Below are 26,922 nucleotides of genomic sequence, written 5' to 3'. Positions count from 1 at the left end.
AACCCAAAACGCTTATCCTTCCACCTGAAAATCAAACATGCTTTCAAAAGGACCTGTATATGCTCAGAAAGGGAGCTGGAAGGATGCATCCCAAACTGGTGACAATGGACAAGGAGAAAGTGAGGGGGACTATAGTGGATTACAAGCTATATTGTTTGACTTTTTCTTCTTAAGAATATATTCAGGAGGGATAAACTGGGTGATTGGGACTGACAAATACACACTATATATATAGAACAGATAACTAATAAAAGACCTACTATTAAGAACCGGGAACTCTACTCAATACTCTATAATGTCCTATAAGGGAAAAGAATCTAAAAAACAGAGTGGATATATGTATATGTATAAATCATACACTTTGCTGTAGAGCTGAAAGTAATACAACATTGTAAATCACATATACACTCCAACAGAAATTAAAAAAAAAGAATATGTTCATTTATTACCTTCAGAAGAAAAAAAAAGGCATTGAGGGGACACCTGTTTCCTAGGAAGTGTAAGAGTGAGCTTACAATATCACTTTTGAATTTCCTGATGCCATATGCAAAGCTTACGTGTATATGCATCATTAGCATTTTTCTGAAAATACTGAAATGGAGCAGGACCCTGCAGGGCCTTCCTGGACACAAAAGCCCTTCTATGTCCTTCATTTCTTGCTTATGGAAAAAAAAAAAAAGGCTTGTTTCCTAGGCCTCCCCAGGTTCCAAAGAGCAGGCTCAAGCAGTTAATGATTAGGACACAAGTCACAGGACTCCTAATTCCTCCTGAAGGGACAGAGATAAGAATCTGATGCATATTTCTGAGCTCTTCTTCAGAAACTAAGACAACCCCCTCACCACCCATGTGGAGGATGGTAACGTCAGGCTGACCACAAGCAACATGGAGACCCCAGACTGACTGGAACCAGAAGGATGATGATTGAGATTCCCATGTCACTGCTACCTCACCACCAACCAATCAGAAGGTCCAGGAGCTATTATGCATCTGAAAACCCTCTGCCATGTCTTTAAAAATCCTTCCCTGAAAGCTAGAGGGAAGTTCAGATTTTTTTTTTTTTTTTTTGAGTGTGAACTGCCCATTCTCCTTGCTTGGTGTTCTTATTTTCCTGCAAAGACTACTGTCAAGAGTTTGGCTTAATGGGACTTCCCTGGTGTCCAGTGGTGAAGAATCTACCTGCCAATGCAGGGGACATGGGTTCAATCCCTGGTCCGGGAAGATCCCACATGCCACTGAGCAACTAAGCCCTTATGCTCTAGGGCCTGTGTACTGCAACAAGAGAAGCCACCAAAATAAGAAGTCCACACATCAAAACTAAACAGTAGCCCCCACTTACAGCAACTAGAGAAAGCCCAGGCACAGCAATAAAGACCCAGCACAACCAAAAAGAAAGAAAGAAAGAAAGTTTGGCTTTGTGTGAAGTGGGAACGTTAAACTTGCTTGGTTACAACACAGTCATAGCTCTCATTACACTCCCAAAGAGAACCTGCCTTATACCTTCCCAGATGGACATTTCTCTGTCTGAGCTGGGTCAGATCATCCTCACTAAGAAGATTCTAACACTATGAAGGGATACATAGTCTAGGATTTTGCAACACTGACACTGTCTTCCCATAATCGTTTAGTTAAAGCCTTTAAATCTCAGCGACAACAAGGTTTTCTCTCTCTTACCTGAGAATTCGTATTTAGCACAGGACATGTCAATGGTTGACTCCAGGTCAATCTTGGAAATGTCTGAAATCCAAGCCCGGAAATGTTCAAACAGAATTTTCCTAGCAATGTAAACAAAAGATAACTTGTTATACCATGACGGGGGCTCCATTTCAATCTATGCCATAACTATTTTTTCCTGCAGGTTTTGGTTAATTGAAGAGCCGTTCTTGAGAATGTTCTTCACTTTAAACTTGCCAAGTTTAAGACTAGTATTTCCAGAGAAATAAATGCAAACCTTTCTTCTACTGTTTCAACTTATTTTCTTCCTCTTAAATTTATAGTACTGCCCTATCATGATAGTGGTCTGGCCTTTGATAGCAGAATACCAATGTTCCAGTCCAAAGTTACTGACTTCTAGACATGCTTTTCAGCACTAATGCTAGCTGTATTGCTTAATGAACATTTGGGTGGGTAGCACTGTGGAGGATTAAAAACTTTAAACTGCAGTAATGGTGACTACTATGCTAATTGTGTAATAATCAATAAACTTTTTTCATAGAAGTTCTGATACTAAGATGATACCAAAGAAAAGATGGTTGAACATTTTCATTTACAGCTAAAGTGGCTCTGTATAGAACTCTAACACAACTTAAGACTCACTCAACTCTGAAATTAGGTTAACTTTGATGGATCAACATTTTTATGTCAATTTTATCTCCATAAAATTGGGGAAAATATTTTAAAAAATATTTTTAAAGGGTTTATGATAGTTCAAATTTTGCACATGAAGAGACAATACTGTTTCAATCATCTTAATCCATATGTACATAACTGAAATCCCCATAAAATGCAATTGTGCTGTCTCCAGGTTGATCCCTTGAAATTTTATTACCAAATATCTTTTTATACTGTATACTACGTTCCAGAATATATTGTACTTGTTAGTCCAACCGTAAGTGCCAAGTAACTTTTACAGGCAGAGTTGCAAATTAGAATAGACCAGCAAAGCAAACTGTAAACCAGGCTTCAGGTAAAGTGGGTGGTCAAAGTCTTGAGTCTTAAACATTTATGCAACTGATATTATCAAAGTCTTCCATCCCTCTTTTACTGGTAACATCAACTGCCACAAATTTACTCCATAAAAGCTCTTCCTCTGGTCATCCCACGAAGGTCTCACAATTAAAGGGCTATTTTCTGCCATCATTCTTGTTAACAGTATTCATGAGAGAAATCACAGAGCCTAACGGGGAAATAAAAAGGTCACCTTTCTGTAAAGACAAGGAAGTCCATCTCTCACACCATCTGGCTGTTACCGTTTGGGTATAGAATGTCACTCAATCCCAGAGGAAAGAAATGCTTATCAGAGGCGTGGTGTGAACTAATGAGACGATGCCCTAAAAGCATGGTCATGGGGGAAAAAAGGTCTAAATAACTGTGCACTGTTAAGAGTACAGTTAACAAATACTTCAGGTTTTAGAAGAAATAATCTGTGCAGACTGCCACTATTTATGGAAATATCATGGGGCGGGGGGGACAGAATGAGAGAAAAATAACTTGTATAGACAAAAAATAAACAGCTTTTATGAAGTAACATGTGTCCACTGTAGCAAAACTAGGGGAAAAATCCTATAAGTAAAAATGAATTTTAAAAAACCTATAGTCCTATTAGCCAGATTTAAGCATACCATTCCTACAAGTCTTTTTCTCTGTATACACATAGGTATACAAATAAACATCTTTTTTTCAAATGAGATCACACCATGTGTGCCATTTGTAACTTCTTTTCTCTTTATATTTTTAACTTCTTTTCTCTTTATAAGCCTATACCTTTGCCAGCAATAGGTATCACATTTTATAAATCACTTCAAAAAACACTGCAAATTAAACTGGGACAAAACAGTAATTGTGTGAGATACTGAGTTTCAGAAAGATTAAAATGTAAAAAAAAAAGTGTCTTGGAATTGATGAAACAACTACCATACTCATGTGTTGAGTATTTAATGGTATTACTTCAGTTCAGTCACTCAGTTGTGTCTGACTCCTTGAGACCCCATGGACTGCAGCACACCAGGCTTCCCCGTCCATCAGCAACTCCTGGAGCTTTCTCATTTAATGGTATAGTTTTCCACTTTGTTCTGTACCGTTATTTGTATAACTCTGGATGGGTGGCCATTTAATTTGTACATAATTATTCACTATTATAATAAACAATCTTGTATGGAATCTTTGAGCACATCCTTATTTTCATAGGACAAATTGTTATATGTGGAATTATACTACAAAAAGAAAGCAGAATTTTAAGGGCTTTGATACATTTTCCAAAACCATCTTCTAAGAAAAATTGTAGCATTGTATATCTACACTTCTGTCAACACTGGAGCTTTTGTTTGAAATATATGTCAACCTGACAATGTGAAAGATGGTACCGCCAGTGTTATTTGCTTTCCTGGTTACTAACAGTCATTTTATCACTGAAAACTTTGGCCATGGAGTCAGACAGACAAGGATCTGTATCTCAGCTCCATTTTCCCCTAGATAACTTTGGAGAAATTACTTACTTTCTGTTTCCTCCTCTACAAAAGGGGACAATAATGCCAATAAAGATGGCATGATGTAACAATCAAAGCACTGACTCCTTTGCCTGGCACATAGTAGGCACCCAACAAGTATAAGTACTCCTTTACCTTAAAGCACAGATGTGGGGCTCTCTCCTCTTCTTCAGATCATCAGACTTGACCACGAAAAAAAAAAAAAAAAAGGATTTCCTTCATAAATCAGACACACAGAGCAGAGCAGTTTAGGGAGGGAGCATGCTGGCATTCCAGCACTGTCATTAAGAGCCTGGACTCTGAAGCCAAATTACCTGGGGTTGACACATGGCCCCTCCATTTGGCAGCTCTGTGACTTGGGCACGTTGTTTAGCCTCTCTGTGCCTTATTCACTCAACAAATACTTACAAAGGTATTCCAGTGGAGTTTATATATTCTTGTGGGGGAAAGACAATAAACACTAAAAGTTGATTATTAGAATAAAAAAGGTGAGAAATATCAAGGGAAAATAAAGCAGAGTACGAGGGATCAGGAGTGCTAAGAGCAGAGAAAGGCTTGCAATTATAAATTTGGTGGCCAGGTTAGACTTATGAATGTACAGCAGAGGCTTGAAGGAAGTTGGGAGGTGTACTCAGGGAAGATCTCAGCAAAGATTCAATGTCCTGAGTGGAAAGAATGCCTGGCCTGTTGAAGAAATCATAGGATGTGGCTTAGCGAGTTGGAACGAAGCAGCAGGAGGTGGGGCCAAAGATGTAATGGGAGACATACAACCACTCTGGTTTTTGCTCAGAGAAATGAGAACCTTAAGGAGATTTTGAGCAAAACTCTTTAGAACTGAGATGAAATTCACTTACATAAAATTTACTATTTTAACATCTCCAAGAGTGTAACTCAGGGGACTTTCAGTATTTTCACATGTGCAACTATCATGCATGCATACTCAGTTGTGTTTGACTCTTTGCGACCCCATGGACTGTAGCCTGCCAGGCTCCTCTGTCCATGGAATTCTTCAGGCAAGAAAACTGAAGGGGGTTGCCATTTCCTACTCCCACAATCTAATTCTAGAATATTTTCATCACACCAAAAAGAAACCCTTTTCCTATTAGGCAGTCATTCCCCACCGAACCCCCCAGCTCCTGGCAACCACTAATGAACTCTCTACGTTTTGCTGGTTATTATCCATAAATGGAATCACACTATATGTGGCCTTCTTTGTCTAGCTCCTTTCACTGAGCTTGTTGTCAGAGTTTACCCATGTTGCAGCAGTATTTGGTACTTCATTCCTTTTTCTGGCTGAATAATATTCCATTGTATAGACATACCACTTTGATCCATCCATTCATCATCAGTTGATGGACACTGGGTGTTTCTACTTTTTGGCTATTATAAATAATGCTGCTTTGAAATCTGAGTGCAAATTTTTATCTGAGCAAATGATTTCAATTTTCTTGGGTCCATTACAAAAACAATGGCTGTAGGCGGGCCAAGGGTAGAAGCAAGGAGAGTAATTAACCCACCAACAGGATAATCCTGGTGAGAGAAAAGGCTTGGGTCAGGTGACAGCTGTTAGCAGTGGAAGTGAAAAGTGTGTTTTTCTGAATATATTCTGACAGTAGATCCAACAGAATTTTCCAATAGACTGGAGAAGAGGTGTGAGCGAGGAATGAAGGATAACCTCAAGGTTTCTGGCCTGGGTCACTGGAAAGATTAACTCTCATGAACTGAGATGGGGGAAATTGTAGATGGAGCAGATTTAGGGCGAGAAGACAAGGAGTTTAGTTTTTGAAAGTGTGAAACACTTAACAGATATCCAAAAGTGGAGGCAAAGCCATGAGACTCCCTGGAGTCTCCAAGGGCGAAGTCCTAGAGTACTCTGTCATTAAGAAGCCAGGTACCAAAGGAAGACCTGCCAAAGGGAACTAAGAAGGACTTGCCAGTGAGGCAGAAGGAAAATGAGCATGAACGTAAAGTATCCTGAACGTAAAGTGAAGAACAAAAAAAAAAAATCAGGCTACTCCTAATGACTAACTTGGTTAGGAGAACTGGAAGTTGTTATAGACCCAATTATAAAGTCAATTCATAGTACAAGCAAAGAAAAAGGGCTATAAGTGAAGTTTGATGGGACAGGAGATGGAAAGCAGGTTTATATTTACTGTCTTTGGGTGAAGAAGTCCCACAGAGAGAACAGTGAAAAATGATTCACAGAAGTTCCATTAAGCACTGTTGGGATCTAAAGTAATGGCTTCTACTTTTTCCCTCATTACCTTAGGGCTGTTTTTACTATTTTGCCTCTTATGGACTTCACAGAAGTATTTTCCATCTACCGAATTGCATTAAGTAAAAACCAGTTTGGCTTCTCAATTTCAGTAATCGGATATGCATACAGCCCTAAATCAACAAAAGAGACCTACTGTTATCAAAGCTGATATAATTACAAAGATAGATGACTATGATTTTTATTAACTTATACAACTTCACTATGGATAAAAGCTATTTTTCATTAGATTTCAGAATTAAGAAGAGAGCATCATTTGTGTATTTAACTAGATTAAATCATACATATAAAAGGCCCAAAGATAGACAGACTGGGGGACACAACCAGCTCAATTGCAGAAGACTAAATGCAAGACAGAGCAATTTGTTACTTTTACCTTAGAAGAGAAGAAATAAAAGGGAAAATGGAAAGAAAACAAGATAGTTCTTCATCCTCACTTTTTTGTGATTTTAAGGGCTGTCTTTAAGGTTTTATAAAAATCTCCAAGAGTGATGTACACCCCACAATAAAAAATATGCCCCCAAACTGGGGAAACCAATGACCTATATATTTTTAAACCTAGCATGGGCCTGGTTGTTACAGGAAAACAAGCCTTGATTTTGAGATAGTCTTCTGTCAAATAAAATTGTCCACCAATTTAAAAAGACTAGATCTAACTCTCTAGAAGACATATGGCAATACATAAATCCACCTAAACAAAAGACACGAACTCAAAAATTTAATTGGTTAGTGACTCAGACAGTAAAGAATCTGCCTGCAATGCAGGAGACCCGGGTTTATTCCCAGAGTCAGGAAGATCTCCTGGAGAAGGAAATGGCTACTCCAGTATTCTTGCCTGGGAAATCGCATGGACAGAGGAGCCTGGCAGGCTACAGTCCATGGGGTCACAAAAGAGTTGGACACGACTGAGCAACTAACACACCATCTTCCGATGTACTATTCTCTTTATTATATCACTCCCCAAAATGAATTCATCAGCTTACTGTACTTCTTGACTATCTTTCACCATCACTACCACCTCTATAATTTTAAATTTTAAAGGCTTTCAGGTCAGGCACTGCCAAAGACTCCCCCATAATAATTATTAACACCTAACACATAGTGAACACTCAGGTTACGTTAAATAAATGAATGTTTTTAACAACGTCAAGACCAGACCAGGACCCCCAGTGGCAAACCCAAACTAAAACCTCAAGTCGATAAGGTACTGAATGATTTTTATAGACAACAACTTTCTGAAGTGGAAAAGCTAATGTGAAAGGGGCATAAATACCTGCTGGAACTTATATAAATCATTATACTTTTCATGGAAGTCCAAGTTCAAAAGTTCCTTCTGAAGTCCTTCCAAGAAGTTTTGGCTTTGGATGAAGTTTGGGATCACGCAGTGAAGAAAGGGGTCCATGTCCATGACAATGGCTTCTGTTGGGAAGAAAGTGTTATCTGTGACTTTTCCTTCTTGTATTTTTGACTCATGAATAGCATAGCAGAGAGAATACAAAAGGGATGGTGATGAATTTTCAGAAACAGTACCCAAAGTCAAAGATTTGGGGGAAGAACTATAAGTTCTTTTTCTTTTCTCTTCCCACTCAATACTACTTTTCAAAGGTATTGTGCTTAACAACGTTAGGCCTTAAGATGAGTATAGGTGATGTCACTAAATTAAGACTCCTGCTCTTTTGGAGAGTTTTGTAGTTCACTGATTACTTACTCAGCTGAATGCATTTTAGTCGCAATTCATTTCCCTCTTAACTTCAAATGAAAGTAGCAAATTAAAAAAAGAATAGCAATACACGTTGGCAATTTTTTTTCAATCCGTTTTCTTTCCCTAAGGCACTGCTAGAGGAAGTCATAAAATATATATATATATATATTTTTTTAATTGGGTCAGGAATAACCTCCTCTAACTCCTTTAGTTTTATCTCAACGTTTTACCCACTGAGGCTGGTGGGAGAAATTATGTACCCCTCTAATAAAACTCACTGCCGCCACCATGCACCAGGTGCCAGGCACAGTAGGGCTTCATAGTGTAAAGTTTACAGGTGTTATCTTGTTTAGTCTTTTCAACAGTTTTAAGGTAGACCCCATCACTATCTCTATCCCACACAGAAGGAAACTACAAAATCCCTGGTGTAGAGAGCTTAAACATGAAGCCACTGCTTTATATGTGCATCCGGAACACCCAAGACTCATCTCCTTAAAGCACTTAACCAATGAAACAAAAAACCCGGCAAACTTTAGAAGCGAAAGTACGATGCATTAAGCAGAGTCCTTATCTTACAAGTTGATATTTGAAGCTGAGGATGAAATCATTTGAGGCAGATTCCTTCCTTTGTTCAAACCATGTTTACTTCCCTGTGTCATGCTGCTGAACTACAGGCCAGCAAAACTGAGTAAGCCCAGGTGCCTACTATAAGGCAGCTCTCAACAAATGCTCTGGCTACGCTATCACAGGACAAACAAGCATCACCTTCAGAGGAAAAACCCTCAAAAGCCACTTGACTAGGTGTCCAAATGCTTACCGGTCCTTCCTCAGAAAAATATGCATTGATATACGGAGGCATTAGCTCATTAATCACTCTCATCTTTCCCAAAGAAATACTATGTTTAAAAGGCAAAATGGTTGTCCGAGGAGGCCTTACAAATAGCTGAGAAAAAACGTCAAAGGCAAAGGAGAAAAGGAAAGATAGACCCATTTGAATGCAGTTCCAAAGAAAAGCAAGGATAAAAAAGCCTTATCAGTGATCAATGCAAACAAATAGAGGAAAACATCAGAATGGGAAAGACTAGAGAGATCTCTTCAAGAAAATTAGAGATACCAAGGGAACATTTCATGCAAAGATGGGCACCATAAGAACAGAAATGGTACAGACCTAACAGAAGCAGAAGACATTAAGAAGAGGTGGCAAGAATACACATACAGAAAAGATCTTCACGACCCAGATAATCACGATGGTGTAATCACTCACCTAGAGCCAGACATCCTGGAATGTGAAGTCAAGTGGGCCTCAGGAAACATCACTATGAACAAAGCTAGTGGAGGTGATAGAATTCCAATTGAGCTATTTGAAATCCTGAAAGATGATGCTGTGAAAGTGCTGCATTCAATATGCCAGCAAATTTGGAAAACTCAGCAGTAGTCACAGGACTGGAAAAGGTCAATTTTCATTCCAAGCCCAAAGAAAGGCAATGCCAAAGAATACTCAAACTATACACAATTGCACTCATCTCACACGCTAGTAAAGTCATGCTCAAAATTCTCCAAGCCAGGCTTCAACAGTATGTGAACCGTGAATTTCCAGATGTTCAAGCTGGATTTAGAAAAGGCAGAGGAACCAGAGATCAAATTGCCAACATCTGTTGGATCATTAAGAAAGCAAGAAAGTTCCAGAAAAACATCTATTTCTGCTTTATTGACTATGCCAAAGCCTTTGACTGTGTGAATCACAACAAACTGTGGAAAATTCTTAAAGAGATGGGAATACCAGAACACCTTCCCTGTCTCCTGAGAAATCTGTATGCAGGGCAAGAAACAACAGTTAGAACTGGACATGGAACAACAGACTGGTTCCAAATTGGGAAAGGAGTACGTAAAGGCTGTATATTGTCACCCTGCTTATTTAACTTATATGCAGAGTACGCCATGGCAAATGCCGGGCTGGATGAAGCACAAGCTGGAATCAAGACTGCCAGGAGAAATATCAATAATCTCAGATACGCAGATGACACCACCCTTATGGCAGAAAGTGAAGAAGAACTAAAGAACATTTTGATGAAAGTGAAAGAGGAGAGTGAAAAAGTTGGCTTAAAACTCAACAGTCAGAAAACTAAGATCATGGCATCCGGTCCCATGACTTCATGGCAAATAGATGGAGAAACAATGGAAACAGTGAGAGACTTTATTTTCTGAGGCTCCAAAATCACTGCAGACGGTGACTGCAGCCATGAAATTAAAAGAAGCTTGTTCCTTGGAAGAAAGTTATGACCAACCTAGACAGCATATTAAAAAGCAGAGACATTACTTTGCCAACAAAGGTCCGTCTAGCCAAAGCTATGGTTTTTCCAGTAGTCATGTATGGATGTGAGAGTTGGACTATAAAGAAATCTGAGCGCCAAAGAATTGATGATTCTGAATTGTGGTGTTGAAGAAGACTCTTGAGAGCCCCTTGGACTGGAAGGAGATCCAACCAGTCCATCCTAAGGGAAATCAGTCCTGAATATTCATTGGAAGGACTGATGCTGAAGCTGAAACTCCAATACTTTCGCCACCTGATATGAAGAACTGACTCATTTGAAAAGACCCTGATGCTGGCAAAGACTGAAGGTGGGAGAAGAAGTGGGCGACCAAGAATGAGATGGTTGGAGGGCATCACCAACTCGATGGACATGAGTTTGAGTAAGCTCCAGGAGTTGGTGACGGACAGGGAAGCCTGGCACGCTGCAGTCCATGGGGTCGCAAAGAGTCTGACACGACTGAGCGACTGAACTGAACTTAGTTTACACAGTAAGCAGCTGAACCCATTGCCCAAGGACGCACAAAGAGTGAAGAAGATGATAACTCGCTAATCTCTAATTCCAGAATTTTCACCAACTTGCATGCCCTCTACTTCCTGAAACTTCCTGGCCTACATTTCTGTCTCTACTGGGTTTCTAAAGCCAAATGAACTTGGATTAAAAAGGGACAGCAGTCCAGGCAGGATAGTCGGAGGTGGCCAAAGTCACGCTGTCTCCATGAGCCTCTTGTACTGCAGCCTTGTTGCTCGACTGCCAGGACTTTTTCAGAGGCCCCCAACCCGGCGCTGCGCCCCCCTCTTCACAGCGCCCGCTCACCGTGGCGGAATGGCGTCCTGCGACTCCAGGCCTCAGCCACTTGCTTTTTCAAAGTTTCCTCTGTGACAGCATCCGAAAACTTCGCCATCAGCTCCTTTTTTACTTTTTTCCCCGCCCGGTCGGAACCGGGCTCAGCAGGCCGCTTTCCGTTCATCTCTTCGCTAGCTACAAGACCCAGGCCACGCTGAAGTAGCAGCCCTTTTCCTAAGGAGACTATAATTCCCAGAATGCCTCCTTTCCCGTGTTTCCCTGCTGCTATCCAATAGGAAACACCGAGGTAAAGGAAGGCGGGACCAGTACCTGATTTACCAATAGGAGCTCCAGATACTGGAGTCATCCCAGCAGTGATTGGATCGTTGGGAATAGGAAACCGCCTTTCTACTTCTTGCCGCCAGAGGCTCCGGGTGCACTTCCGGCGTGCGTACGCTTCCTTCGGCGTTCTCTTGTTAATGGCCGCCGTCTGCTGCTGAGTGGGACGCGCATAACTGCTGCTCACACAGGGAAAGTCTCCCTGCTTCCCATTTTCCGCTCGCTGCTAGTGCCCGAGCTCGTCAGCATGTCCGTGGTGCCGCCCAATCGCTCGCAGACCGGCTGGCCCCGGGGAGTCACCCAGTTCGGCAACAAGTACATCCAGCAGACCAAGCCCCTCACCCTGGAGCGCACCATCAACCTGTAAGTGCGGCCTTGCCCTCGCGCGCTTTTTTGTCTGCATCCCCCTTGGTCGTGAGCGCCCCTAAAGACTCTAGGCTTCTGGCGCGCCCTCGGCGGCCTCCCCTTCCTCACCCTCCAGCCCCACAGGCTAGAGCCCTTCTTGAGAGGGTTTTCTCTTTCCTGGAAAGATGGCTTGTGTCCATGCCCCTGCAGTCATTGTAGGACAACGCTTTGAACTTATTCTACTTATTCTTTCCCCACGTCTGTGGAGATAACCAGCCGCAAACCGTGGTGTTTATCCTTTACCGGCGCGTGTATGGCATTTTGTGAGTTTTTATTTGGTGTGAGTGGTATAACGTAGTATCGTTTTTGCCGTTCAGGCTTTGCTTTAATGGTAAGCTTTTAAGATCTAGCTATAACGCGCAGGCTTAGTTTTTTCCTCTGTTGCTTTATTGAGTTTCGACTCCTGAATACAGTTTGTTCATCTGCTTAGGGCTGTCTGACTTCTCCCATGTTCCGTTGCATGTCTTCGCCGCCGCAGCGACAGCATCCGAGCAGCCATGAGGCCCCAGCTTGGGAGGGGGCTGGGGCTTTCATTGTAGACGGGCTCTCAGACCTTGGAGGTGGAAGTTCAGGCTCTAAGCCGTGTCTGACTCTTCGGCGTCCCAGGGACTGCAGACTTCCAGGCTCCTCTGTCCATTTGATTTTCCGCGCCAGAATCCTAGAGTGGGTTGCCATTCCCTTCTCCAGAGGATCTTCCCTAACCAGGGATCGAACCCGCGTCTCTTGCCTGGCAGGCGGATTCTTTACCTCTGAGACATCTGGGAAGTCCTTTCAGTCCTTGGAGAGGACCAAAATGTAGCTCCAGAGAACCCATTGTTGGCTGCATTTTACTTTTAACATCTTATTGTTTAAGCACGTAAAGCCATTGCATTTCGAAGCCACTCTCAAAAGTAATCTGTGGCAGGGAATTGAAATCTGAGAATTTGAGAGGCACCATGGTGCCGAGCTAACGGAGGAGAATTATCCAGAGGAGCCTAGACGTCTCTTATGTTGGTCAGTATTTAAAGGATGCAAGGATTTACTGATAACTGGTGTTTTGGTAGGGCACATTAGGTGTTTCTCTACTTTATCTTCAAATAAATGAAATTTGCTCAAAAGGGATTTGAATTGAAAAGATGATTTTGTTTTATTTGACAGAACAGGTGATGGAAATTTAGGTAATAAAAATGTTCAGTTCAGTTCAGTCGCTCAGTCGTGTCCGACTCTCCGCGACCCCATGAATCACAGCACGCCAGGCCTCCCTGTCCATCACCAACTCCCGGAGTTCACTCAAACTCTTGTCCACGGAGTCGGTGATGCCATCCAGCCATCTCATTCTCCGTCGTCCCCTTCTCCCGCCCCCAACCTTTCCCAGCATCAGAGTCTTTTCCAGTGAGTATGAAATCTGGAACTAGTAAATGTATACAAGTAATAGGAATTCCTTAGTGGCTTAGACGGTTAAGTCCACCCGCAGTGCGGGAACACCAGTTTCGATCCCTGGGTTGGGAGGATCCCCTGGAGAAGGATATGGCCAACTACTCCATTATTCTTGCCTGGAGAATGCCATCGACAGAGGAGCCTGGCAGGCTACAGTCCATGGGGCCGCAAAGAGTCAGACACGACAAAGCGACTTCACTTCATACAAGTAGTAGATACTGTGTATGTTACTGGGCTTCCCAGGTGGCACTAGCGGTAGAGAATCCACCAGCCAGTGCAGAACAGGAGACACCGATTTGATCCCTCGGTCAGGAAGATCACCTGGAGGAGGAAATGGCAATCCCTCCAGTATTCTTGCCTTGAAAATCCCGTGGACAGAGGAGCCTGTTGGGCTGTGGTCCGTGGGGTCGCAAAGAGTTGGATATGACTGAGCGACTGAGCATATACATACAAGTTAATATCTCTTGCTGTTACACTAACATAATAGCATTTTAATTTCATATCACTTCTTTAGAAAAATCCTCATAGTATTCCCATCAAATGGAAAAGGCTAAATGTTTTTTTTTTAAATGTGAAAGCACAGCTTCTGTATTACTTTCATTGGTTATTATTGTTAATGCTCACAGTTTTACCTTGCTTTACCTTGATTATTTGATCGTTTTGCATCAAGCCGTTGTGTCAAACTAACTTGGTGAAAATGTTTCAATTTTTGCTCCGTTAAAGTTATGAGTTAATGGATTTGCAGTACTTTCCCTCTCCTATATAATCACAGTATTCAGAAAGAATTGTGTTGTGAATTCATTTCACCTGGTTGAGTAATGGCCTAAATTGAAAATAAGTTCTCTCTTCTCCAGTATATTTTATGAGGAAGTATTGCATGGATGCTTAGTTTGTAGCGGACACTGGGATTAATGCTGGGTAGACAGTGGTGAGGAAGTCAGGTGTAGTCTCTGCTTTACACAGCTCACAGTAGGATAGGAGTACTACAGATGTGTCTGAGCTGGCTCTGACTTCACAGCTGAACAGTCTTACATTTCATCTTAATGGCATCTCTTTTTGTGAGAGCTGGCTTTGCAATAGAGATGTATTAGAGCTGTCTTTAATTCTAATTCAGGTGGTGAGAACTGAATGTTAATATATACAAAGTTTTTTTTTTTTTTTTAATTGCAGGGCACAAACTGCTATGTGGGGTTGCTGCTATTCGTGATGAAGATGTTAGATTTAGCATTGAGTCTGCTGGGGAAGGTCCTAAAAACTTTAGAGCACCTTGGAAATAGTTTATTTTAGTTATGTTAGCGCTGCTTCACTTATGCCTGGAATTTGACTTCTGGGACTAAAATTTTCTTCTTCTTCTTTTTTTTTTTTTTAACATTTTGGCAACCTTGATTTGTTCCCCTTCTAAGAATAGCTTAGTGGATTAATTATGTAGTTGTTGACTTCTAACACAAGGTGTTTGGTAGACAAGATATGTTGGGGACAGGCAAGTGTGGCCAAAGCATTCTTACCCAAAGGTTTATAATCAAAGGTTGCTTTCTGTAAGTCTTATGATCATAGGGTTACAAGGTGGTACCTGTGATGAAATACGAGTTTTTAAACAATTTCTAAGGAAAAAATATTTACTAGGCAAGAAGAAAACTTTTCAATATGTTATATTTTGAATTCTTGATAAAGAAGTAGAGAATGTTTATATTACATCTAGTCAGCAAAAGATTCAAATGAAGAGAAAGGAAGAATAAAGATACTGAATAGAAGAAATGCAGAAGGCTCAACATCTTAGAAGGGAAGGAAAAGTTCGTCTGAAGAAGAAAGGTACCAGAAAACTCTGATGATAGTTGACTGGGACAAATAGAAAATAACTGGGGAGATGATGGAAAGTGGTGGCTCAGTTTGTAGAAAAAGACATCAGCCATTAGCACCCATAATTAATAGAATTTATGATTAGATTGATAGAGGAGCCCAAGGGCACATTAGTCAGGTTGACAGTGTTAGTGTCTAAAACCAGAGGATTGCCAGTTATTCAGATAGCCACTCCACTATGCATTTAAGAGCTTCAAGGATATTGTCATCTATACTTGAGAGTTCAAGTAGGAAGTAGCAGCTTGAGCTAATGAAAGCTCTGGTTTTAGAGTCCAGAGAGCTAGATTCTAATCTCTGCTGTCTTACTCACTAGTTGTTTAACTTTGTTCAAATTCTTTGTCTCTAAGTGCAATATATATACACTTTTTACCAAAGTTTCTTTTATGTGTTTGGTGTCTGTACGAGTAATTTATGGTCTACAGTTCTAAGATGTCTGTCTTTGGATCACAGGTACCCTCTTACCAATTACACTTTTGGTACAAAAGAGCCCCTCTATGAAAAGGACAGCTCTGTTGCAGCCAGATTTCAGCGCATGAGGGAGGAATTTGATAAAATTGGCATGAGGAGGACTGTAGAAGGGGTTTTGATTGTCCATGAGCACCGGCTACCCCATGTGTTACTACTACAGCTGGGAACAACGTTCTTCAAATTGTAAGTGTCATTGGAACTAACAGTTTTTAATAAGATGGCTGTTTTATGCAGCTTTAAAATACAGCTTTAGCTTTTAGTCATTTGTCTGAACAAACATGGCTGTTACTGGAGTCTTTTGGAAGAGAAACTCAAAAGCATTTTTTTTCCCTCCATTGCAGTGTTCATTTATTGTCTAACTAGAAATCTGCATGTTTCTGTGTATTGTTGATGCTAATGACTGAGCTTGAGAGAAGCTCTATGAAACAAATCGAGTCCAAGTTCAATTTCTAGATGTCTTTGTAGCATTACTGAGAACAATTGATATTATTTCTTGCTTAGGATCAACAGTGTTTCCTGTCCTTAAAATGTTTTACATTTTTATAGATGATTGTTTGCTCATTTAAGTTTATAAATCTCTCAGTATGTTTAGTCCACAACTGTTTGACTAGATTGTACCAAAAAGAGTGTTCTCAAATACGTAGTTTGGAATTCTTAAAAAATGCCTAATTCTTCAGATCCTAGGGAGTGTGGGTCCAGTGCTCTCTCGTCATTTCTAGACTCCTTTATCACTAGATAACTTCCAGAGAGAAAAAATTGGGGTGTAGTGCTGCTGCTAAGTCACTTCAGTTGTGTCCGACTCTATGTGACCCCATAGACGGCAGCCCACCAGGCTCCCCCGTCCCTGGGATTCTCCAGGCAAGAACACTGGAGTGGGTTGCCATTTCCTTCTCCAATGTGTGAAAGTGAAAAGTGAAAGTGAAGTCACTCAGTCATGTCTGACTCGTAGCGATCCCATGGACTGCAGCCTACCAGGCTCCTCCGTCCATGGGATTTTCTAGGCAAGAGTACTGGAGTGGCTTGCCATTGCCTTCTCCGTGGGGTGTACTAGTTTCCAGCAACTGTGTAATGTTTATGTTGTGGAGCATATTTTGTTTAAGACTAGGGTTTGTGTATTGTGAATCTTGTGAATGAACATGAATTCAGTTTTCTGGCACATTCTTCCCCCTCCATTTGATGTTTGTTTGCTTTAATTGCCTTATGTGACACTGAAATGTGTTACGAAGCGACATGATAGAAATAGTAATTATTGTGTTTTTCCTGTTAACCAAAATTGTTAATACAAGTTGAAAGCTGAAATTTTAACCTTTATACAGACCTGGTGGTGAGCTTAATCCAGGAGAAGATGAAGTTGAAGGACTAAAACGCTTAATGACAGAGGTATTTTTCTGTTTAACCACTTTGATGATTTTATTAATGCTTATCTAAATACCGTCAACTTAATGCATAGTCAGATGTTTTTATGCCTTGAAAAGGATGAGTTTATTTTAAATATTTAGTTTTCTGTAAATAAAGCATAAATCTTAGAGTGTTAGTACAATGTTTATTTTCTGTAAGTTGAACTTATACTTTGTCATAGCATTATTTTCCATTGAGATAGTTGATGTAGCAATAATGGTTAATAAAAGAACATTTACTGAGTATTGACTGCTAAGCAGTGTTCTAAGTGCTTTACACGCAGTAATTGGTTTAAACATCATAACAGCATCAGGAAGTGGGTGCTGTTATTCCTGTTTACTGATAAATTAGGGCACAGAGAGTGCAAGTCGCTTCCTTGATGTTCTGCAGCTAGTGTGTGTGAGGCTGGGGGTTTGATGCAGGGGGTTTCATTCCAGAGTAGGTGTCGGAATTTTGACAGGAGAATGATTCCTGTTACATACCTATTTTCATTTTTGCACATATCTTTTAGGCTTTGCCCAGGTTGTGCTACCTTTTAGAAGCTATTCTAATGTCTGTCTCTAAAGACTTGGGGCCAGATGTATATAGATGCTGGAGGTTTTTGAGATTGTAGGCTGTTTCATTAATAAATAGTTTTCTTTCTTAGCATGCAACCCCCCTTAGTTACAAAACTAATACATATTCTGTGCAAAATCCTTGGCACATACAGAAAGGAGACAAAACTAAAACCTGTATTTCTTCGACTTTGACTTATCTTTTTAGTATTTCTGAAATGCCTTGTTACTCTTAAATACGGTGCTGTTTGAACTTTAATTTATATACGGTAGATTGAACTTATCTGCTTACCTCAGCTTTTTCGTATAACTCCACCAAAAAACATTAAAGGGGTTTTAGAAAGATAAAAGTCCATTAGGTTAATGGTGTGTAAAATGAGACAGTAACAAGGAAAAAGTGTTTGAAGGTAGAAGGCAGATGAGTAAATCATAATTGACTTAGCCAAAACCTCAGCCTCCCAGTAGGGCAGTCAAGGACCCAGCACTCTAGAACATCAGAAAAGCTTAGGAATTGGGGGTGCCTGTGAAAGAGGGGGTGTGCATGGACTGAAAGCTGAATTGACTGGCAGTCTGCATAGGATTATTGATATACCTAGATCGTCTTCCCTACTTTACATTTAGGCAAAGACTGGCTGCTGATTAATTCTTGGTAGAGATTGAATTGGAAAACACTAAGCAATGAAAAAGTTAAAGGAGGTGGGGAGAATAAGTGAAGTTACATCCTGAATAGTGAGACTCTACTAGGCTGATAGTGTTAACAGCTAGTTTTACATACCCCAGGCTGAAGATTAGAGGGTTTTTTTTTTTTTCTTGGAGAAAATGGAGAGTTCCAAAAAATACTTTTATGATAGATAATATTTGGGAATCTCCCCAAAGAACTAGGGGTAGCCTTGTCACTCATGTACACAGAGTTGTCAGTTAAGCAGCTTATTTTACCATTAATTGCGAGCAGGTAACCAGTATCACAAGGCTTTTGGGGAAAACTTCTAAACAGGAAAGAGCAAAAGAAGCAAAGGGAACTTAGCAGAAACAGAAAATTCAGTTATCAGCAGAATTATAATTAATATTATTGATGTGATAAAAGGAGACATTGTATCTGTAGAATGGTGTGCCATTAGAAAAGACTATATAGCCAACAAAAAAGGACTCAAGGGTAATTTTTTTTTAAAGGCAGAATTAAAAATTGAGTAGTGAGTTAAAAAATTGAGTTGAAATCTACCAGAAAGTAGAACAAAAAGAACATAGGTAAGAGAAAAGAATCAGTATAAACTGTAGAAACAAGGACCTCCTGTATAGCACAGAAAGCCATATGCAGTATCTTGTAATAACCTACGATGGAAAAGAATCTGAAAAAGGCTGCATATATACATTTATATGTATAACTGAATCATGTTGTTGTACACTAAACATTGTTAAGCGACTGTAATTCAATTAAAAAAAGCTAACCTGGATAAATAAAACAGAGGAAAAGGAATTAGCAAAGCAATAATTCAAGAAAGTTTCCCAAACCTAGTCATCAGTTTTCAGATTGCAAAGACCTACTGGCCTTCTCTCTCGAAAAAGGGTAAAGAGAAAAATCCTGAAAGTTTCCAAAGTTGGGGAGAAGGAATGGGTAGCCCTGGGTTAAATACAAAAACATAAAAGTCAGAAATGGCATCAGCCTCCCAGAAACAATACCAGAAGCTAAGTCATCATGGAGCATACCTTCATAAATCTGAAAGTACATAGTTCCCATCTGAGACATTTTTATCTAATCAAACCTATGAGTCAAGTGTGCAGGTAAATTTATTTCCAGCCCGGCAGAGTTTCTATAAAGGTGATGTCTTTTGTACCTTTTTTAGGAAGCTAGTGGAGGATATTCACCGCCAAAATGAAAGAATGAACAAAGAAAGAAGGGACAGGGTTAAGAATATAGAGAGGATCTAATAACATAGGAGAGAGAACAAGGGAAACCCTAGAACTCCAGCTGTGAATCAGGGTTGAGAGCAACTACAGATTGAAGCAGGATGATAGAAAAATGTCTCTTAGGAAAATAGAATAATATTTGATAGAATAATTGAGAAGAAATTTAAGCTCTTGTGGAGAATGTGGGGAATGAATTAGTGATAGTGACTGAAATGAGTATTATCTCTGAAGGAAAGGACAGTTGTTCAAGTAGGGATGTGTAATTATAGTTTAATAAATGCTCTGCTGATTCACCAAGTCATATTAAATACTGAATATTGATTTAAATACTGACAATGGGAGCATGGTAGAAGAGAAAGTATGAGTGGGGAATATGGTTTCAAGATCTAAATTCTTGTTCCAGTAGAGGGTGTTAAATTTTTTTTAAAGGTTTTTAAAAATGAAAAGCAATCAAGAATGGTTGTAAAAGAATGTTAAAAAATTAACTATTAAAAAGTATAGTAGAGAACTTGACAAATACTACCTCAGCTAGGTGATCAAAGTTAATATCAGTGATAAATCATGTTAATGGAATGTACCCCCTTGCAATGATGTGATGAGAATGAAACTTTACCTCTGTGATTTTCCTTCCCCAATTCCCTGAAATCTGAAATCTCAGTCTAATAGAGGGACATTCTATAATACAGAATACCTAACTCCTACTCCTCGAAACTGTGAAGGTTATCAAAAATAAGGAAAGTTTGAGAAACTGTCAGTCTTAGAGAAGCCTGAGGAGAAATGCAAATATAATGTAATATCCTGGGTGGGATTCTGGAACTGAAAAAAAGACATTAGGTAAAAATGAAGGTTATCTGATGAAAATATGGACTTCAGTTAATAATAAGGTTATCGGTGTTGGTTCCTTGGTTGTGACACATACTCTATCTTAATGTAACACGTTAATAGGGAAAACTGGCTGTGGGATATTTGGGAAGGCTCTTCAATTTGTAGATGTTCTCAGCTCTGATTCACAGCTGGAGTTCTAGGGCTTCCCTAGTTCTAGGCTTCAACTTTTCTGTAAACCTAAAACTGAGATAAACAGTTTATTTAAAAATAAGAATGCTTTTAAAAATGGAGGCAAATATCAGGGGGGGAAACGACTAAGTTCAAAGTTGTAGCCAGTGGAAATGGAAAAGTGGGACAGTTAACTGCTTTTTCTCATCATGAACTTTGTAAAACCATTTTTGGCTAATTAAAATGTGTAGAGCATAGCTCTGATTAAGTTAAATTTAATCTTATGATATACAGATTTATGGAATTGAAAACTGAATTTTGCGTACTTATTTCTATAGCTTGGTTAGGTGGGTGATTTACAAAAGCTATAGTTGATTCTAGAAACTGTTGTATGCCGTTGGCTGATACAGGTAATTAATCTTTGGTTTTCAGTGCCAAGGCATAGAACAGATGGGTTGGTCCCCCATCATTATGTTGATGCTAGCTTGCCAGTTTTGAACTAATAGTTTATATCTTGGGCAGGATGACACAGATAAATTGTAGAAAGGAAATTTGTATGGGGGGCATATTAGCTATTCATCTCTATTAGGAGTGTTGTGAAAAATACTTTCTTCACTGAAGAAGGATATTCATTGGTATGTATATTTAGTTTACCGGCTCTATCATTTCTTTTTGACAGATACTGGGTCGTCAGGATGGAGTCCTGCAAGACTGGGTCATCGATGACTGCATTGGCAACTGGTGGAGACCAAATTTTGAGCCTCCTCAGGTCAGTGTTGTTATAGTTGCTAGACATTTAGGGAAATAGGAAACTGATTTAATTCTAGCCATTTAAAAAGTTCGTAATAGAATTTGACTTGAAAGTTCCTCTTTTCTCTCGTTAATTTACATTAAAAAATAAAAACCAAGCCTTTTTTCTTTTAAAGGAAAATTTCAAATATATACAGAAGTAACGTAGTAAAAGTGAACAAATCCCATTAGCTGTCACTCACCCCCACCAATTAGCTCATGGTCATACTTCAGCAATCCTATTCCTTTTGACTGCTCCATCCCTGCTATCCACACTTTTGTTGTTTTGAAGCACGCTCTCCTCACTGGATCTCTCTGATGCCAGTGTGCATGGTTTTCATGATCATATAAGGTACCTCCAAAGCCTGGGGTAGCTAGGTGTCTTGATTCATTATACCCTAGGGATTGTTCTGGTATGGAATTACTGTAGTCGGAGGACTGTTTCGGTCCCACTGGGATGGCAGAGTGGGAAATAGGCTTTTCCAGTTAGGTAAGATTTGGATAGACTCAGTTGAATCCTGGCATCATTGCTTAACTGTATCATTATGGGAAGGATACTTACTTAGTCTCTTTGCACAAGTTTCTTACAGAAATTGGGTGCTGATACCTCCTTTTGGCAGCCTCTGTTTTTATCCTCCTTCCCATTATGCCTGTTTTTAGCACTTTTTAAATTCCCCTGCCCTCAAATACTTCAAAAAGGAAAGTAGGCTTCTCTGAATATATTATGGGGAGATGTAGGAGAGGTTTCATTATGTGTGCACAGGAAAAGAAAAAGATCTTAGACTTTTAGAATTCTCTGTGTAAAATTCTTCTTTCTCAGGTAGCAACCTTCCCTCTGTAATTCTCTTCCTTTACATTCTTCAGAATATTTTCTCCATTTTCACACAGTTTGACTTTGTTCAGCTGACAGAGACTGCTCATCCAGTGTTCCTGCAGCATTGTCCCATGTGGGGGGTGTGGTGATTGTGGGGAGAAATTTCCTGTCGAGCACCTCATTGTATTTAAACTTTTTATTTAGTGAACATAGTTTGCATCAGGATTCTAGCAAATTTAACTTTGTAATAATATGTTTTTAAAAGGCAACTTTTATTATAAATATTTATGTCAGACTTCATTGTGTTTAAACTTGTCAACCTATAATTGTTTCTGTGACTGAATCATTTACTGCTTGATATTTTATATTTATTAAAGCATGTATTTATTAGTTCATCTGTTAGGTACCAGATCTGTTAGGTAAAGGGAAAACTAGAAAGGATTCTTCTTCAGGGAGTTTACACTGTATTAGGGGATAAACATGTAAGAAATAGATGAAGCCATGGTGTACATGTTAAAATTCTTTTGGGGTTATAAAGAAGTTGGTCTTCAGGCCTGATACTTGAGCTTCAAGTCTGAAATGGGAGAAGTCGGTCAGTGGAGGCATGGGAGGTGTCAGGGATGTCTTGGCAACTACAAATTATTCTCTTGTTATTTTAGTATCCATATATTCCTGCACATATTACAAAACCTAAAGAACATAAGAAGTTGTTTCTGGTTCAGCTTCAAGAGAAAGGTAAGTTACTTTGTTTTTGAGGGCAGTCATCTAAAAACTTCTGTAGTGTAATTTCAAGGATACCTCTAACTCTATTTGTGTTTTTCCTCAAGTTATTTGAATTTGGGGATTTATTGTAAAACTAAAAACACATACCATTTTTATCCAGAATTACCTAGTTTTTCTTGGATAAGCCAATTATGTTACGGGGGAAGACTAAATGACTAGAGCCAAAAATATCAGATTATAGTATTTTTAATAACTGTTTAGCTGCTGGTATTAATTTCACATTGTGATAAAATTTTAGGAGACAGGTGAATTGATTTTTTTATAATAGAGTCTTTAGCTCTGTGTGCACATTAACAACTAATTACTCTGGTTTTTTATACTTTTAAAATGGAATTCGAAATAAATTAGAAGGTCAAGGGTCTCCTCCCCTTTCTCCCAGAGCCAGCACTCATAAGGTGCTCTTGGTTGCTAGCAGCATGGATTTCTTTAGAGTCCATTTCAAAGCTGTGACTGACCTTTGCTTAAAAGACACAACCAAAATGTGTTAATGAGAATTATTTTTTCCTCAGAAGTTTCTCAAATGTAAAATTGGTGATTACTAGTGAAGTAGAAGCAGTGATTATATAAGGAAGTATAGAAAATGAATACTGTTTTTATTTTAGCCAGTGAACACTGTTTTTGTTTTAGCCTTGTTTGCAGTCCCTAAAAATTACAAGCTGGTAGCTGCACCACTATTTGAACTGTATGACAATGCACCTGGATATGGACCCATCATTTCTAGTCTCCCCCAGCTTTTGAGCAGGTATGGAAAGTTGGGCTTTTTGTGTTTTCTTCATCTAAGCTGCCAGATTTAAAATAATTCAAGCCACTTGAGGAGGGATAGTTCATAAATTTTGGTCTTCAAGGAAACTAAGACAGTAGATGGATCCCTAGGTCTTGTGTAGATTAAGCCAAAGATGACTATGTCCCCAGACCTTAAGTTGCAGCATGACATGCTGTTGTTTGTGCTTCTGTTCTTCTCCAAATCTGGTATTTTCTACAGGTAAGTTTGAAATCTTCATTCAAAGAAGAGATAGTAAAATTGTAGTCAAAAATGTATAATAAATATGATGGAAGTTACATATATAAAACTGTGGAGAATTGACTCTCTTGTTGTAATGAGTATTCTCATTACTCATTGGGAAATCTATTCAGGTCCAAGTTGGGGCATGTAGGATTAAGTCCTGAATTTTTACATGGAGTTTAATTTTTTTTTCTTTGAGGCAGATGGAGTGATGAGAAATGTGTGTTGTTTTGTTTTTTAAGTTGACTTGTACTGGTTGAGGTCCTTGTCAGTAACAGATAGGACTCACAGAATAACATAGTGGTTAATAATATGGATTCTGCAGTCAAGTGTGTAGATTTGAATTCCACCATCATTGCATCCGGGCAGTGTGGTCTCTGACAAATTATTATACCTATTTCTTCACCTGTAAAGGGGGATGGTAGACCCAGCTTCATAGATTTATGAGGACTAGGTGAAATAGCACATAATAAAGTGCTTAGAATAATGCCAGGCACCTGGTAAATGCTTAACAAATGTTACTTTAAAAACAATTTCAGTTGTGATCTTGGCCTTCTGTGAAAGCATGTTTAGTGTGAAATTGGTCTTTCTGTTCTGGCACAGAAGTCAGACTTCATCTTTTGTTCCTCTGTTTTGGTCTGTTGATGGGTTACACATTAAAGCATGGGATATGAAAAAAGTGTCATGTTATTCATTTATTTAAACACTGTCAGGTAACAGTAATTGTACTGGGTGGTCAGAATACAGTGAGGTATAAAAATGTTTGCTTCCCTCAAGGAAAGTGGATAATCAAACTTAGACTGTTAGAATTTTTTTAAATTGTAAGTATTCAGAAGCATTGAATGTAAGATGTGACAAGTGGAAGAAAAGGGTGTCTATGTAGAAAATGCCCAAAATATCAGGGAAGAGTTTAAATTTAACTAAGGTAGAAAAAATGTAAAATTGTTTTTAATAACGATATTGTTCTTTTTAAAATTCAGGTTCAATTTTATATACAACTGAGTTGCTGCACAGCAGAGAAATAAGAGAAGCCGTCTCTGTGAGCACAGCTATACACAGTGTAGAATAAACATCCCTGAAGTTTTTTTGGTGTTATCTCTTTCCCAGTCCTGAAATTACCACCTACTTTCTATTGTCTGAATAGTAAAGTTAATATGAAAAGCTAGATTGTGCTGTAAACAAATGTGATATTGTTTCGTTTACTTTTGGTCCTGCACATATTTTTTGTACAACATTAAAGAAAGTGGACTTCTATTTGGTTTTTTTGTTGTTATTTTGTTTTTTAATTTCACATTAAACTTGTAAAATTCTTACAGGCGAGGATTCCTTTTCCCCAACTAGGCAGGTGAATGTTAAGATATAATGGCAAATTAAGGTCAGTCAAGCCTGTGGGACTCTTCGCTCTGATACCATTCTTGGGGGTATACTCCCAAGACCATGTTGTAGATTTTTGTGATGAGGATCGTCTGTTACTTTGGGGAATTACATTAGCTTGATTGCATCCAAGGTGCAACTGCTGTATCAGTTTTACACTCTTTATGAGTTATATCACAGCAGAACTCCAAGTGTATTACTGATGAGTACATTTTATACCAGCGTAGCTAGACCTTATTTTGCATGCAACAGACGGTAACCATACAGGAAACTGTTAAAATTGACTAGGTTGGGGAAAGTCATGGGAATTGGTATAAAAAGAGGTCCAGGGCTCAATTAAACACCCCCCCTCCCAGCCCATAATGGAAATATTCATTATCTGTGCTCTTATGAAATTATGTGTCTTAGTTATTTTTATGGCTGTGGTGAAATGGTGATCTGTGAAGGAAGTTTCTAAAATTGGGTCTGTTAGGTTTTGAACTCTTGGATTATAAAGTTTGTTATTTCAGTTAATGTGGAGTTATAGCCAGTGAGATGAATCAAAAATATTTTGGAATAATCAGAATTAGATTTTGTCAGCCTAAGAGAAAAATACCAAATTTAAGAATCTTAAAAGCACAGTTAAATTAGCATCAAATTTGAGGGAATAAAAAAAAATTCTTAAGGCAAAAGAACTGGCCTTGTGATTGCTTAATAGTACATTGTGTATGCCTTATTACAAATGGTTGATTGTAAAGGAAGTCTTATAAGATGCAGCTACTTAAATAGATTGCTAGTTATGTTTTTCATAGATAGAAATGAACTTTTGGTTAGGAGTACATTTTTATGGTACTGATGACAGAGCTATTCTCCTAAATATTGGGTGACGTGAAACATACATCATATATTCTTCCTATTTAGGCTTGAGAAAATCAGACCAAGAGCAACTGAGCAATTTTAAACATTCAGCTTTATTTAGGTGAGGTCCTAAGAAACCGTCACATGGTTGTGAATCTAATAGTGGCTATAACTGTGCCTACTAAAGGTGAGCACGTGTCTCCAGGACCAAAAATGACCAGGGATCTCCTTTGAACGAGCCCGTTTCTATGGATAGTCCCCCTCCTTCAAGTGTAACAGTTCTGCTGTTCTGCTTCACATTCACGTGTCTCTAACTAACTATAATTTTACTGTTGAGCTCATGGATGCATCCTACAAGATTGGGGAAGGCAGAGATGGACATGGCTCGATCTCCAGCCTACCGTCCATAATTGTTTCTGGCCTCCAGTTGAAAAGCTACGGTGACCACTTTCAGGTGTCTTAGCTCATGACCTTTGGGGAAAGTGAAGAGAGGAAGACTTTTTTGTGGTGTGATTTGAAGTGTTGTCAGTAAGGAGTGTTAGAGCTGAAACGTCATCCAATTCAAGGCCACTCATGTTGTTTTGTAACTCAAGCTTTGACCTAGAAATCCTTTCTTGATCATTACTTCCAATAATATAAGTGCTTGAATCATCCATACCTTGGGGCTTACGTGAGAAAAATAGTAAGCTGGAGTTACTAACCTGTAATAGATC

General features: G+C 39.2%; 2 protein-coding genes across 2 annotated transcripts in view; one reads left to right on the top strand and one right to left on the bottom strand.

The window, feature by feature from the left end:
- Positions 1-11,520, bottom strand: part of OGFOD1 (2-oxoglutarate and iron dependent oxygenase domain containing 1) — a 29,265-nt gene extending 17,745 nt beyond the window's left edge. The window contains exons 1-4 of the mRNA XM_055412731.2: positions 11,305-11,520; positions 7,751-7,896; positions 4,338-4,384; positions 1,672-1,772 (exon numbers count right to left, since the gene is read on the bottom strand). Of these exons, the coding sequence (XP_055268706.2) occupies positions 1,672-1,772; positions 4,338-4,384; positions 7,751-7,896; positions 11,305-11,458 (448 nt within the window). The 5' untranslated portion in view covers positions 11,459-11,520. The remainder of the gene's footprint in view (positions 1-1,671; positions 1,773-4,337; positions 4,385-7,750; positions 7,897-11,304) is intronic.
- Positions 11,521-11,718: 198 nt separating this feature from the next.
- On the top strand, positions 11,719-25,252 carry NUDT21 (nudix hydrolase 21). Its single transcript, XM_055412728.2, has 7 exons — positions 11,719-11,976; positions 15,742-15,942; positions 17,076-17,139; positions 21,289-21,378; positions 22,872-22,947; positions 23,623-23,737; positions 24,979-25,252. The coding sequence occupies exons 1-7, from the start codon at positions 11,861-11,863 to the stop codon at positions 24,998-25,000; spliced, it is 684 nt and encodes a 227-aa protein (XP_055268703.1). The 5' UTR covers positions 11,719-11,860; the 3' UTR covers positions 25,001-25,252.
- The last annotated feature ends 1,670 nt before the right edge of the window (positions 25,253-26,922 follow it).

This window comes from Moschus berezovskii, chromosome 22 (assembly GCF_049115385.1).
Source record: "Moschus berezovskii isolate FMDL1 chromosome 22, NW_MosBer_1.0, whole genome shotgun sequence".
Lineage (NCBI taxonomy): Eukaryota > Metazoa > Chordata > Mammalia > Artiodactyla > Moschidae > Moschus > Moschus berezovskii.
This window is presented reverse-complemented; position numbering and strand designations above follow the sequence as displayed.